At 43.6% G+C, this 12,694-nt stretch overlaps 1 protein-coding gene across 10 annotated transcripts in view; it reads right to left on the reverse strand.

Moving 5' to 3' along the window:
* The window catches only part of CDK5RAP2 (CDK5 regulatory subunit associated protein 2), a 188,681-nt gene that overhangs the window by 84,970 nt on the left and 91,017 nt on the right, over positions 1 to 12,694 (reverse strand). For all 10 annotated transcript variants that reach the window (XM_055351808.2, XM_019033869.4, XM_055351809.2 and 7 more), the window contains exon 15: positions 3,530 to 3,630. In XM_055351808.2, coding sequence (XP_055207783.2) covers positions 3,530 to 3,630 — 101 coding nt within the window. The remainder of the gene's footprint in view (positions 1 to 3,529; positions 3,631 to 12,694) is intronic.

A 12,694-nucleotide genomic window follows, 5' to 3' on the forward strand; every position in this document is an offset into this window, starting at 1 on the left:
TACACAGCTGCTGCTCCTGTGTCTGTCATTTATGTTTTCCCAACTTGAGAATCTTTTCAAGGTGTGAGGAGTTGGGAGAACAAAAGGTGCTTCACTCAGAAAAAAAACAAAAACCTTCCTCTTCCTGGAACTGGGGCAGGGCAGACAGGAGCAGAAACAAGGAGTCAGAGAGATCGAAGCTCAAAATAGCACGCCACCACTACTGGGCAAGCCAGTTCAACTAACTGAGTCCTGATTTCCTCACGCAAAATGGGGATAATAATACCTTTGCTTTGCGATTGTTTTGAGGAATAAATGAGACATTACATGGGAAAGACGTTAGGACAGGGGCTAACACATATGAGATGCTCAACAAACATCATTTCCTTCCTTCCACATACTCTAACAACTCCCATACAGAAGACAATATTTATGAGCCAAGATTGCTGATTTTCATGAGTTACAGCAATGATAATCATCTGGAGATGATTTTGCCCCCCACCCGCCAGGGGACATTTGGCCATGTCTGGAGACATTTTTGGTTGTTACAACTGGCATGGGAGGATCAGGTGTGCCGACCCTCCCATGGTAGAGGCTGGGGATTGTTAAACATCTTACAAAGCATAGGACATGCCCTCATGACAAAAAAATTATCCAGCCTCAAAGCCTCATACTGCTGAGGCTGAGAAATCCTGAGTTACAGGGAAACTGTGCTAGTCCTCAAGATGGGGAGTGTATCAGCAAGAACCTGGGTTGGGAGCCAAGACGACCTAAGCACTGATAATCCTTCACTGAGGAACACCGGGTGTCTTAGAATGCACGTTTCCACTTCTGTAATTTGGGGATCATCTACCAACTTCTAAGTGCTGCTGTGAAGAATAAATAGTAAAAGTGAAAGGATCAGCCATATTCTTGCTCACAATGAGTTTCCTCCCTTCTTGACTTCCCTTTCCAGTTTTAATCACAGTACATCATCTGTCTTCAGGGTCATCCACCTTTCCTGTCAATTTTCAGAGTGAACAGTGCTGGAGTTACAGAAGACAGCTCTACCTCCCTTAGCCCACATTCTGCCCTCTGGATATGCCAAGGTCTGAGGATTCAAAAACCTCCTGTAAACTAAGTTTATGCATGATGAAATATTGAGACATATGTAAGCTTTTCATGCTGTCATTATTCTTAAGAAATCTTACCATTTACTGAGTGCTTACTACATGCCAGGAAGTATTAGGTCTTTACACAGTGTCCTCTCTAGTTTCAACACAACCCTGTAAAGCAGGTAGACATCTAAGTAGGTAGGTAAGTAGGCAGACCAGCCAATCTCAATTTCACAAACACACTGAGGCTCAGGGTGAGAAATTACTTACCCAAGAGCTCAGGGCTGCTGAGTGGCAGAGCTGAGATGTGGACCCAGGTCTGTCTCCCACTAAATGTATTATAAGTCTGAAGATGAACAGGAAGCCTTTTAAGAAACCTTGTTAGTCCTGGTTAGTCTTTGTTAGTCCGAGTTAGCCCTGACCCGCCTCAGTCCCATCCAAGTTTTCATTCATTAAGAAAGAGCCTGTGAAACTTGGGAGCCCCTCATGAAGCTGAGAAGACTCAGGAGCAACCATATCCACCCACAAGGCCTCTCAGTACCCAGAATCAACCTGGCTCCTACCCAGAGAAGCTGCGCAATTGAAATGAAATGTGTCCACTCCCTCTGTGAGTTTCCACACATGACTCAATCCCCAGTGCCCCCCACTGCTCGCTCCCCCTGCCCACCTCCCCCAACACCACCCGCCAAGTGAAAATGACCAGCAGCTGAGGTTTCTTGAAAAAACTCACTTTCAGAGAGTGACGCCTACTCCCAGAATTTCAGCAGCATGTTTTCATTTTCCCTAAACTCATTTCCTATGAAAAAATCTGGAAATTATCTCATAATTTAGAAGATCAACATGGCAGGGAGGGGCATTCCTGCACAGAACATTTCCCAAGTGCCTACTCTGTACCAGGCCCTGGGGAGCAGAGACAGTAAGGTGGGACCCCTGCCCTGAGGGAGCTCCAACACAGGTGAGGAGGCAGAGCAGGCACAGACGGCTACAGAAGGTGACCTCCCCACGCAGGGCAGAAACACAGAGAGGCAACTGTTTTGGGGATTAGCTGGGCCGCCTGACAAAGGTAACATTCAAGCTAAATTCTAAAGGACTGGGAGGAGACAAAGTAGAGGAAAGGTTGGGAATAGAAGGGTAGGAAACACAGGTGAAGGTACAGGCAGGAACACACAGCCCAGGGAACGATAAAGAGCTCACTATGGTAAGAGCAGAGGACATATGAGAGGGAGAAATGAGGGGTGATTCTTTTTTAACTTTTCATTATAGAAAATTTTAGACAGACACAAAAGGAAAAAAAAAAAAAAACTACTGTAATGAACCTCTCCCCCATCTACACATACCCCAGCCCCAACAATCAGAGAGCCAGGGCCAATCTTGTTCTTTTGATATCCCCATCCACTTCCTCAGCTTCTGTACTGTTTGGAAATGAATCCCAGACATCATATCCTTTCAGCTGTACCCATCCCACTGTGTAGAAAGTGGTGACCAACACTTGTAATCCCAGCACTTTGAGAGGCGGAGGTGGGTGGATCCTGAGGTCAGGAGATCGAGACCATCCTGGCTAACATGGTGAAACACCATCTCTACTAAAAATGCAAAAAATTAGCCGGGCGTGGTGGTACGTGCCTGTAGTCCCAACTACTTGGGAGGCTGAGGCAGGAGAATCGCTTGAACCTGGGAGGCGGAGGTCGCAGTGAGCCGAGATCCTGCCACTGCACTCCAGCCTGGGCAACAGAGCAAGACTCCGTCTCAAAAAAAAAAAAAAAGGACTTCTCAATTCTGAGAAGTCCCTGAGGCCAGCCCTGTGTGTACAGACACGTGGACAGAGGCCCAGAGCAGCACTTGCCTGTGGACACAGAGCTAGAAAGTGGGAGAGTCAGGGCTAGAACAAGGCCTCTATCCTAGAGTTGGCTCTCCCCACCACACCTTGCTGGCAGCAACTCATTTCAGCAATTCTGCAGAGATAGGGAGACTTGTTTGAGTCCCAGGGTTCTGTCACTTGACATCTGTGTGACTTTGAGCAAGTCACTTACCCTATCTTAGTTTTCATGACCTTATAGAAAACACAGGGATAGCATTATTATTACTTCACAGAAAGGCTGTGAGGATCATATGAGATAATACACATAGAAGCACTTTCTAAATATATAATAAATTATTTTTAAAACCTAAGTAATCATGATTTTAAAACCTGAGTAATCAATTTTGTTGCCAAAAATCAGACAATTCTTGATAGAAAAACAGGTATATGTGACTATCAAATAGGGCAGTCGCCACCCAAGCTTTATAAGCTCCATAAGCAAACTGGCAGGGCTTTGCTGCCTTAGAGATCAGCACTGATTGAAGGGGTGTGTGCGTGTATGCGTGTGTGCGTGTGTGTGTGTGTGTGTGTGTGTGTGTGTGTGTGTGTGTGTGTGTGTTCGCATTCACATGTGTGATGTCCAGACAGAAACCCTTACCTGTCTGATTCCTGCAGAGATTTGACCAGATGGGTATAGATGTCCTGCTCTTTCTTTAAGACCTGAATCAGCTCTTCATAGTCTGATGATTGTTTCTTTTCCTGGAAATGACAATGGGCATTTGACATTAAGGAAAGAATTTTGAAAGAGTACATCCTTACATTATGCAAACATATGTAGCTAGTCCCGGTTTTTAAAATCAAACGAAGGTGAGAGAGGCCCTGTGCCTGGCTCTGGCTCAGGCCACAGTCAGAGAGCACCACCTTCAGGAGGAGTGGGGAATGACTGCCCATCACTCATCCCAGAACAAAGCAGAGAGCTGAGCTTCCAATACTGCTTCCAACAGCTGCTAGGAAGACGCATCAGTTATGGGATTAGCCCATCATGAGTCTGTTATCCCTCAGAGCTGCTGGTCATCATTTTTAAAACACTACAAAAAAAATGTCTTTCCATATTCACTGTTGCTCCAAAGAAGAGAAATTCACAAACCAAAACCTGGCAAGTACTGGGGACTAGGGATTTAGTTACAGTCAAGTAGAAGAGGTCAACTGAGGTATTCTTGGGAGGCATCCAGAACACAGAACACAGTGATGATGAAGAAATCTGAGTTGGATCTCTGCCACTTACTGAAGGTATGATCTTGGGTAAGTAGCTTAACAAAACTCTATGAGCTTCAGTCTCCTCATTTATGAAATGTGGATGTCATTTTATGAATTCACATTCACAAATGTGAAATTTTTTAATGTTCAAAATTTGGTTCTGCCACCTACCAGTTCTGAGACTCTGGGAAGTTACTTACTAGGAGCCTTGGTATTCTCACCTGTAAAACTGGTGGACAATTACCACTGCCTTATGGAGTTACAGAGCAGATGAAAGATAAATTGTGTACTGTAAGGAACCAGGGATACCTGGAGAAATGGCTGATTCCTATATTAGGACAAGGAAAATCAGGAACAATAAAAGATATGTGTATAGCATTTTATTGTGCCAAAAAATGTGGAAGTGCTTATAGAACAGTGGTTGCCAGGGGCTGGAGGGATGAGGATATGGGAGATGTTGGTGAAAGGGAACAAAGTTTTAGTTACGCAAGATGAATAAATTCCAGAGATGTAATATACAGCATGATGACTATATGTAACAATACCCTGGCCAGGCACAGCGGCTCACACCTATAATCCCAGCTCTGTGGGAGGCCAAGGCGGGAGAATCACTTGAGGCCCGGAGTTCAAGACCAGCCTGGGCAACATAGTGAGACCCCTGCCTCTACAAAAAAGTAAAAGATAAAAACATTCGCTGGATATGGTGGCATGCACCTATAGTCCCAGCTATTTGGGAGGCTAAGACAGGAGGATCCCTTGAGCCCAGAAGTTTGAGACTGCAATGAGCTAGGATCATACCACTGCACTGAAGCCTGGGCAACAGAGCAAGACCCTGAAATAACAAACAAACAAACAAAAAATACTGTATTTTACACTTGAAATGTGCCAAGAGGGTAGATTTTAGGTTTTTTCATCACACAAAAAAAGATAACAATGTGAGAGGATCGATATGACAATTAATTTGATTATGGTGATCATTTCACAATGTACATATATATCAAAACATCTAGTGTACCTTAAATACATGCAATTTTAATTTGTCAATTATAACTCAAAGCTGAAAAAATTTTTTAAAGAAATGCTTAAATAATGATGGAATGTTGTCAAAAGGACACATAGACCCAGTTTGGAAAGGCTCCCACAAGCCAAATCTGGGATGATTTGAGCATTGAAATAATGAGTAATGGTTTATAACCCACTGATAATAACTGAGAGTAACAGATTATAACCCACCAAATAAAACAGGAATTCATAAATCCATACTGATATGAATAGGAGGGGAAAAGAGTAGGTTTTTCTTTATAGAAAAATGATGATGACTAATAAATGTAAAAAGAATAATGGAATTAGAAAAATCACCCTTCACCAACCATCACAGTAATAAATAATTCAGCCAAGAAACACAAAAGGATGCTAAAACTAGTAGGTAAAAGTTTGAAGATCAAGATGTTTACATAGACTCAAAACACCTCCCCCAAAATACTTATTAAATACAAAGGGAAAAAAGCATAACTAGACAGTCAAGACACCTGGCAGACACTATCTTGATAAAGTTATCAAAGTTAGCATGGCCGGTAATGGGGCAAATCCAACTGTGTACCATCAGACAGGACACAATGAGAAGAACATAGCATCGCTACTGTGATATTCCTGCCAAAGATGCATAAACTGAATCTAATCAGCAAGAAAAGACCAGACAAACAACCCAAACTGAAGGGACATTCTATGGTATAACTGGCCCAGGCACTTCAAAAGTGTCAAGGTTATGAAAGTCAAGGAAAGATTTTAGAACTGTTCCAAACTAAAGACTAAAGAATCAAGACTATTACATGCAAGGCATGATCCTGAATAGGATCCTTTCACTACAAAGGGTGTTATTGAGACAACTGATGAAATTCAAATGAGTCTAAGGATTAGAAGGCAGCAATGAAGGAAATCAGTCCAGCCTAATTTCCTGGTTGTAGTGGCTGGGCTGAGGTTATACAGGAGAATGTTCCTGTTTATAAGAAATATACACTAGCACATTCAGAGGGGACAAGGCTTCACATTGGCAACTTTCTCTCAGCAGGCTCAGAAAAAAATACAATCCTTTATTTTTGTACTTTTCTACAAATTTAAAACTATTTCAAAATAAGAAAAAATGTTAAAGTTAATGCATACAGAATATCCAGCACGATGCCTAGCACCAACTAAATGCTCTCTAAATGCTGGAGGCGGATGTTCAGTCCGTGAAGAAATTGGGGCTGCAAACAGCCTTTGTAGTTCACATTGACTTGTGTTTTCTCCTAAAGCTAAGATACCACCTACGACAGGGGTTTTCAACTTGATTAAAATTTACAGGCTGTAGGAATACGAGCAAGGGAAAAAAATTACATCCCTATTTCCACTAACCTCTAACTGAAATTTAGCATTACCTTCAATTATGAATTGAAGGAATACTGCTATTGCTACAAACCATAGTAATACTAGTGGTATTACCTTGACTTTGTCATCAAAAGAAATAGTTATTTTGTATGTGATGCAGATATCTCAAAATATTCATTCTTATCACTACTTCATAGCTACGGTAGTTACTTATACTCACCACCATATCTTACTATTTAACATATTAATAAAGAAGCACCATTTCCATAGCATAATTGTTTTATATTTTGATAACCTAATTTCAAAATATTTGGTTTCCTTTAGTATCCTACACATATATTGTATGCATTTAAACATTTTTTCAAGATAGGGGTCTCTGGCTTCAGTAGTTTGCCAAAAGGATGCAGAGGGCAAGAAAGGTGAAGAAGCCCTGATCCAGGAGAATACTTTTGTGCTTCCAATCCTGACAAAACAAGGCCAAGGCACCACCTGCCAATTAAAGCTTTTAAATGCCAAACCACCAGTCTGGTCATGATAAGTTAGTCATCCAGACTGCTGGAAATGTCAGGCCCTTTTGTAAATCATGCCACATGTCACTGGCACAAGGAGTTCCCAAATGCCTTTTGCACACAACAACAGTATCATGTGGGATTCTCTCAGCTCCCACCTGCACACAACCACGTGTGCAGCCAGAGGACCTCAGAGAAGAGTGAGGAGGATTTAAAGAGGACATGAAGACCAAGGAGGCTCTCCAGGGCCAGTGTGTCAGCCACCATGCTAAGTGCTTTCCAGGCATTTTCTCATTTAATCTTCACAATGACCCAATGTGCTTACGTGTTACTACACTCCCCATTTTAGAGATGAGGAAACTGACACACAAGGCTGTTCATGATCAAGGTCAGGATGGTGAGGCCAGGTGTGGGCTTCAAGGCCCATGCTCTTCAGCCCACCCATCACTGCCCCATAATAGATGCCTTAAATACAATGCATCTGGGTGCTTGGCAAGGGTAACATCATCACTGTCAGCCACATAAAGGTCAGCCAAAGAAAATAAGAAAAGCCAGTGACAAAATAAGAAAATCTATTGTTTCTTGAGCACCTAACATGAGAGGCAGTGATGATAAAGAGTGTGTGACTTTATGAACCATGCAACCTTGAACAAGTTACTCAACTTCTCTGTATGTCAATATTCTTTGTTTTCTTTTTTTTTTTTTTTTTTTTTTGAGATGGAGTCTCTCTCTGTCTCCCAGGCTAGAGTGCAGTGACGCGCTCTCTGCTCAATGTAACCTCCACCTCCCAGGTTCAAGCAATTCTCCTGCCTTAGCCTCCCAAGTAGTTGGGACCACAGGTGCACACCGCCACACTCGGCTAATTTTTTGTATTTTAGTAGAGCCAGGGTTTCACCGTGTTGCCCAGGATGGTCGCGAACTCCTGAGCTCAGGCAATCCGCCCGCCTGGGCCTCCCAAAGTGCTGGGATTACAGGCGTGAGCCACCGTGCCGGGCCTGTATGTCAATATTCTTACCTCTAAGTAGTGATAATAATTCTACATATGTCCTGGAGCGTTAAAGAGATTAAATGAGTTAATCCAGACAAAGTTCTCAGAATGATGCCCGGCTCGAGGCAAACACTTGATATATGTCAGCTGTTACTATTATTCTTATACTCCAAGTGCTATACTAGCTACCGACATATTATCTCTAGTTGCCACAGCATTCCAGGGAACTTCCCATTTTTCAGACGATGAAACTGACTCTCTGAGAGCAGAAGTAACTTGTTTGAGTCCACTAAGCTAGTAACTGCTACAGTCAGAATTTGTGCTTAAGTATGTAACTTCAAAGCCAACCAAGAAAGGTTGGGGAAAAAAAACAATAAATATGGATTTCTGATGGATGGCACAGAGACTCCAGGAATGTATGTATGTGGGACCCAGTATCTTAACGGACCTCTGCAGGCTGGCTCTTAGTCCTAGAGGAGGAGAGCCCACTGTCTGCCACACCAGGGCCTGGATATCAGTTCAGGCTCTTTTCTTCTTTCTGGCAGCTATTCCAAAGATTCCTCGGAATTTTCAGGCCACCATTCTCCTCAGCTCCTGCCCTCCTCCCTTCCTCCTGCCCTTCCAACTCAGTGGACTGGGAAATCCCTCCATCAGAGTCCCAGGGGGAATGCCTATCCCCTGAGACCCAGTGCTGTCATTTACCACTATCCACTGGCACACTCCAGGGCACTTCACAGGATCTGCTCAGGCCAAACCTCATCAGCAAGCCCTTCTTTGACTGATAAAGATGCCCTCCTCCAGCCCCCAGAGCTGGTGTGCCAGCCACCTGTTTACAAGGCTGAGGGCTCCTGGCAAGCAGCAGTGTCCTGAGCCAGGCACAGTGTCTGGCACAAATCAAACGCTGCCACAAATACTTGCTAAACTGATGATTAAGTAGGTAAGAGGGGAACTCAGAGACCAATATGAATCTTAAGAGAAGAGATTCCTGGGGATATTTTGCATAATGGAAGTCAGACTGAGTCAAAGTCTTCCTAGAAGCAAATTGCTTACCCATGTTAAATAAATGAACTCTTTGAAGCCATTTGGGTCCCATTTCATCAATCACCTATTCCCCTGCGTTGAATCATGCCCCATTAGAATGAAGTCATTTGGCTCCCTCAGCAGAGCTGACAAACCAGTAGATCTCCTCGGCACACAGGCAGGCGGCCAGGCTGCCCAAAGGGGAGTCATGAGAAGCACCTGCTCAGCAACAGCAACCAACCCCCACTCTCCCCTCTCCACCCAGCCCCTCCAAACAAAAAGCAACCCAGACAGGAGGCCTCTCAGTGCAGAGAAGACTCATCACTGCCACAGATGTGCTGTGTGTCTGGCTCTGCGATGTGTTCTCCACGGCCCTTGGAATGACCACCCCGCTCACCGCATTCCCCTGCCTCACCTGAGAACTGTCCCTAAAACACAGGGGTGAGTCCCAGGAAGACTCCTCTCCCTTGTGAGCCAGGTCCTGGGCTCACTTGCTAAACTAGTACAGTTCTCTCCCAGGAACTGAGAGATTTAAACCAAGACACCAGACAGCTGGGAGTCTCTGGGTCTGTGTCATAGCAACGACAGAGCCCTAGAGTCTGGGACTCAGTTGAGGTCCATGGTGCTGCCCCAGTTTCACCCTCCCCAAAGTGTGGCTGCTCAAGTCTTGCCTGGCATTTGTGACAGCCTGAAGTCTGCTCCCAATCAATATTCCCTTTCATGGTGGTTGTGCTCAAACTACCCAATGTGGGGTTCTATGGCTTGCAACCAAAAGAATCTTAACTAATCCACTTCCATTATTTCTAATTCTCTCAAAAGGCAGGCATGTAATTGCCCACTTCACAGATTAGGAAAGTGAGTTTCAGAGGCATTAAGTGAGTTGCCCAAGATCACAGAGCTAGTGAGTAGTAGGACTGGCATTCTGACACCAAAGCCGGGCATTTTCTACTTTACCATAGTTTCCTTAATGACTTGAAGGAAACATATGTAATGTGCAGACCACATCTAAAGAGACAGCAGACATGTAAGGAGAAAGCTTAATGGATCACTTCTTGGTAATCAAGGCAATTTAGAGGCCTGGTAGATAGATGGTGTCTATTTCAGTAGCTATGTCACAGCCCTGCAACAAAGACATTAATTTTAATACTCTGAAAATTCAGCAGCGATGTCCCAACCATGCCAATAACCAAGCCATGAATCTCCGGCTGCAGTCAGTTAAATATGGTCAGTGTGTTTCACTCTCTATTCTTCAATTCCCTAGTCATCTAGCACTGATTCTCAGGATCACACAATGATTAGAAGGAAAACAGACTGCCCAGAGTCTATGGAGACATGATCATAGCCTCAAGTTCTTTCTAGAAATGGGCAGAGGATAAATTCTAAACCAACACAAAATAGCCAAGGGCACAGCAGAATAAATTCACATTTTCTACAAAGAAAGAACTACGATCTGAAAAGCACACCTTTCTTGGGGCCGGGGGAGTGGGGGGTACGACTGTAAGGCTGCAACAGTTGGGCTTTCTTAAAGTGACACCAGAAATTTACAATTCTTAAGTGATCACTTAACATTCCTTTGCTGCTGTTGTTTTGTTTTTTTTAAAGAGACTGGGTCTCAGCCAGGTGCAGTGGCTCATGCCTGTAATCCCAGCAATTTGGGAGGATGAGGCAGGTGGATCATTTGACGTCAGGAGTTTGAGACCAGCCTGGCCAACGTGGTGAAACCCTGTCTCTACCAAAACTACAAAAAAATTAGCCAGGCATGGTGGCACATGCCTAGAATCCTAGATACTTGGGAGGCTGGGGTGGGAGAATCACTTGAACCCAGGAGGCGGAGATGGCAGGGAGCCAAGGTCATGCCACTGCACTCCAGCCTGGGTAACAGAGCAAGACTCTGTCTCAAAAAATAAATAAATAAATAAAGAGACTGGGGCTCACTCTGTGACCCAGGCTGGAGTGCAGTGGCACAATCATAGTTCACTCCAGCCTCAAATTCCTGGGCTCAAGCAATCCTCTTGAGTAGCTGGGACTATAGGCGTGCACCACTGTGCCAACCTAATTTTTATAATTTTTTTTTTTTTTTTTTGTAGATACTGGGGTCTCACTATGTTGCTCAGACTGGTCTCCAACTCCTGGCCTCAAGCAATCCTCCTGTCTCAGCCTCCCACAATGCTAGGATTACAGGTGTGAGCTATGATGCCTGGCCAGTAAATCTCTATCTACAATTCGCAATTCATCTTGTAGAACACTATTAAAGCCTTTGCTAAAATACTTAGGTATCTGACACAGTTATTTAAATATCACCGGGATCTGAATATTACCAAAATGCCCAGCTAGTAACTTTACATTTGTGGTCATATGAAGTACATCAGCCAGCACAAAAAAACTAAAAACAAAATGATAAAACTGAAATTAAATTTTAAAATATCCAACCTGTCCGATAAATTTATAAACATTTTGTTCAACATTTAGATACTTTTTTTTTTTTTTTTTTTTTGAGAGGAGTCTCGCTCTGTTGCCAGGCTGGAGTGCAGTGGCACGATCTCAGCTCACTGCAACCTCCGCCTCCGGGGTTCAAGCAATTCTCCTGCCTCAGGCTCCTGAGTAGCTGGGATTACAGGCATGTGCCACCACACCCAGCTAATTTTTGTATTTTTAGTAGAGACGGGGTTTCACCATATTGGCCAGGATGGTCTCGATCTCTTGACCTTGTGATCCACCTGCCTCGGCCTCCCAAAGTGCTGGGATTACAGGAGATACTTTTTACATGACTAAAATGTGATTCAAAATAGCATTTTAGTTTAACTAACTTAATATATTCAAAGTAATGAAGATATTTCCAACTAAAATAACCTGATGAGCTGCTATCTTGGTGTGAAACAGACTATGCCTTATATTACAGGTTAATGTGAATCTTAGCCAACTAAAGTTGGTCAAAATCTAACTAAATGCTAGTTAGAATCACAAAATATTAGCCCTCTGAGATTTAGTCATAAGACTTGCCCCAGGTTACGTAAGTGAAATGACAGAGTCGACAGAAAGAAATCCAGGTCTCCAGATTGCTGGCCCAGCCCAAGGGCTCCATAAGTCCATGCTGACGCTCTCAAGAGAAACAGCAAAATGCAAATACACAAACAGTCAGAATTAAGAAACAGCTCCAACTGTTCAGCCAATGATACCCCCAGGACAAGCTCTGATACTGAGCAGATACACAGCACAGTGGCTAGCATTGGTTGCTAATATACTGAAATACTTCCACACCAGTTGGAAAATAAACCCTGGTCCATCCACTCCAACCACCCTAGCTGCCCTGGTCCCTCCCTAGGGACCTCCCCATGAGGTCCCTAGTAGTTTTTAAACTACAGGGTTGGTGCCTGGCACAGGAGCAGGCCTCCAGGTCCCCACTCCAGCCCTAGTGCCCGAGTCTTTTCTGAAGGCTGATGCCCATGTTGTACCAGTTGTTAATTATTTTGAGAATCACCCTTCACAAACCTGCAAGTCACAATCAGAGCCATTCATCAGAAAACTAATTTGCATAAGAGTTCTCTATCTTCCAAATGTATGAACTTAATTTAAGCCAGGTTTTTCTTTTAAAAAAAAAAAAAAAAACCTGGCCTACAGTTAATTCTTTTCCTTTCCCACATCTGGCTGCCTGGTTGCATTATTCATTCATTCACTCAACAAATAT

Source organism: Gorilla gorilla, chromosome 13 (genome assembly GCF_029281585.2).
Source record: "Gorilla gorilla gorilla isolate KB3781 chromosome 13, NHGRI_mGorGor1-v2.1_pri, whole genome shotgun sequence".
Classification (NCBI taxonomy): Eukaryota; Metazoa; Chordata; class Mammalia; order Primates; family Hominidae; genus Gorilla; species Gorilla gorilla.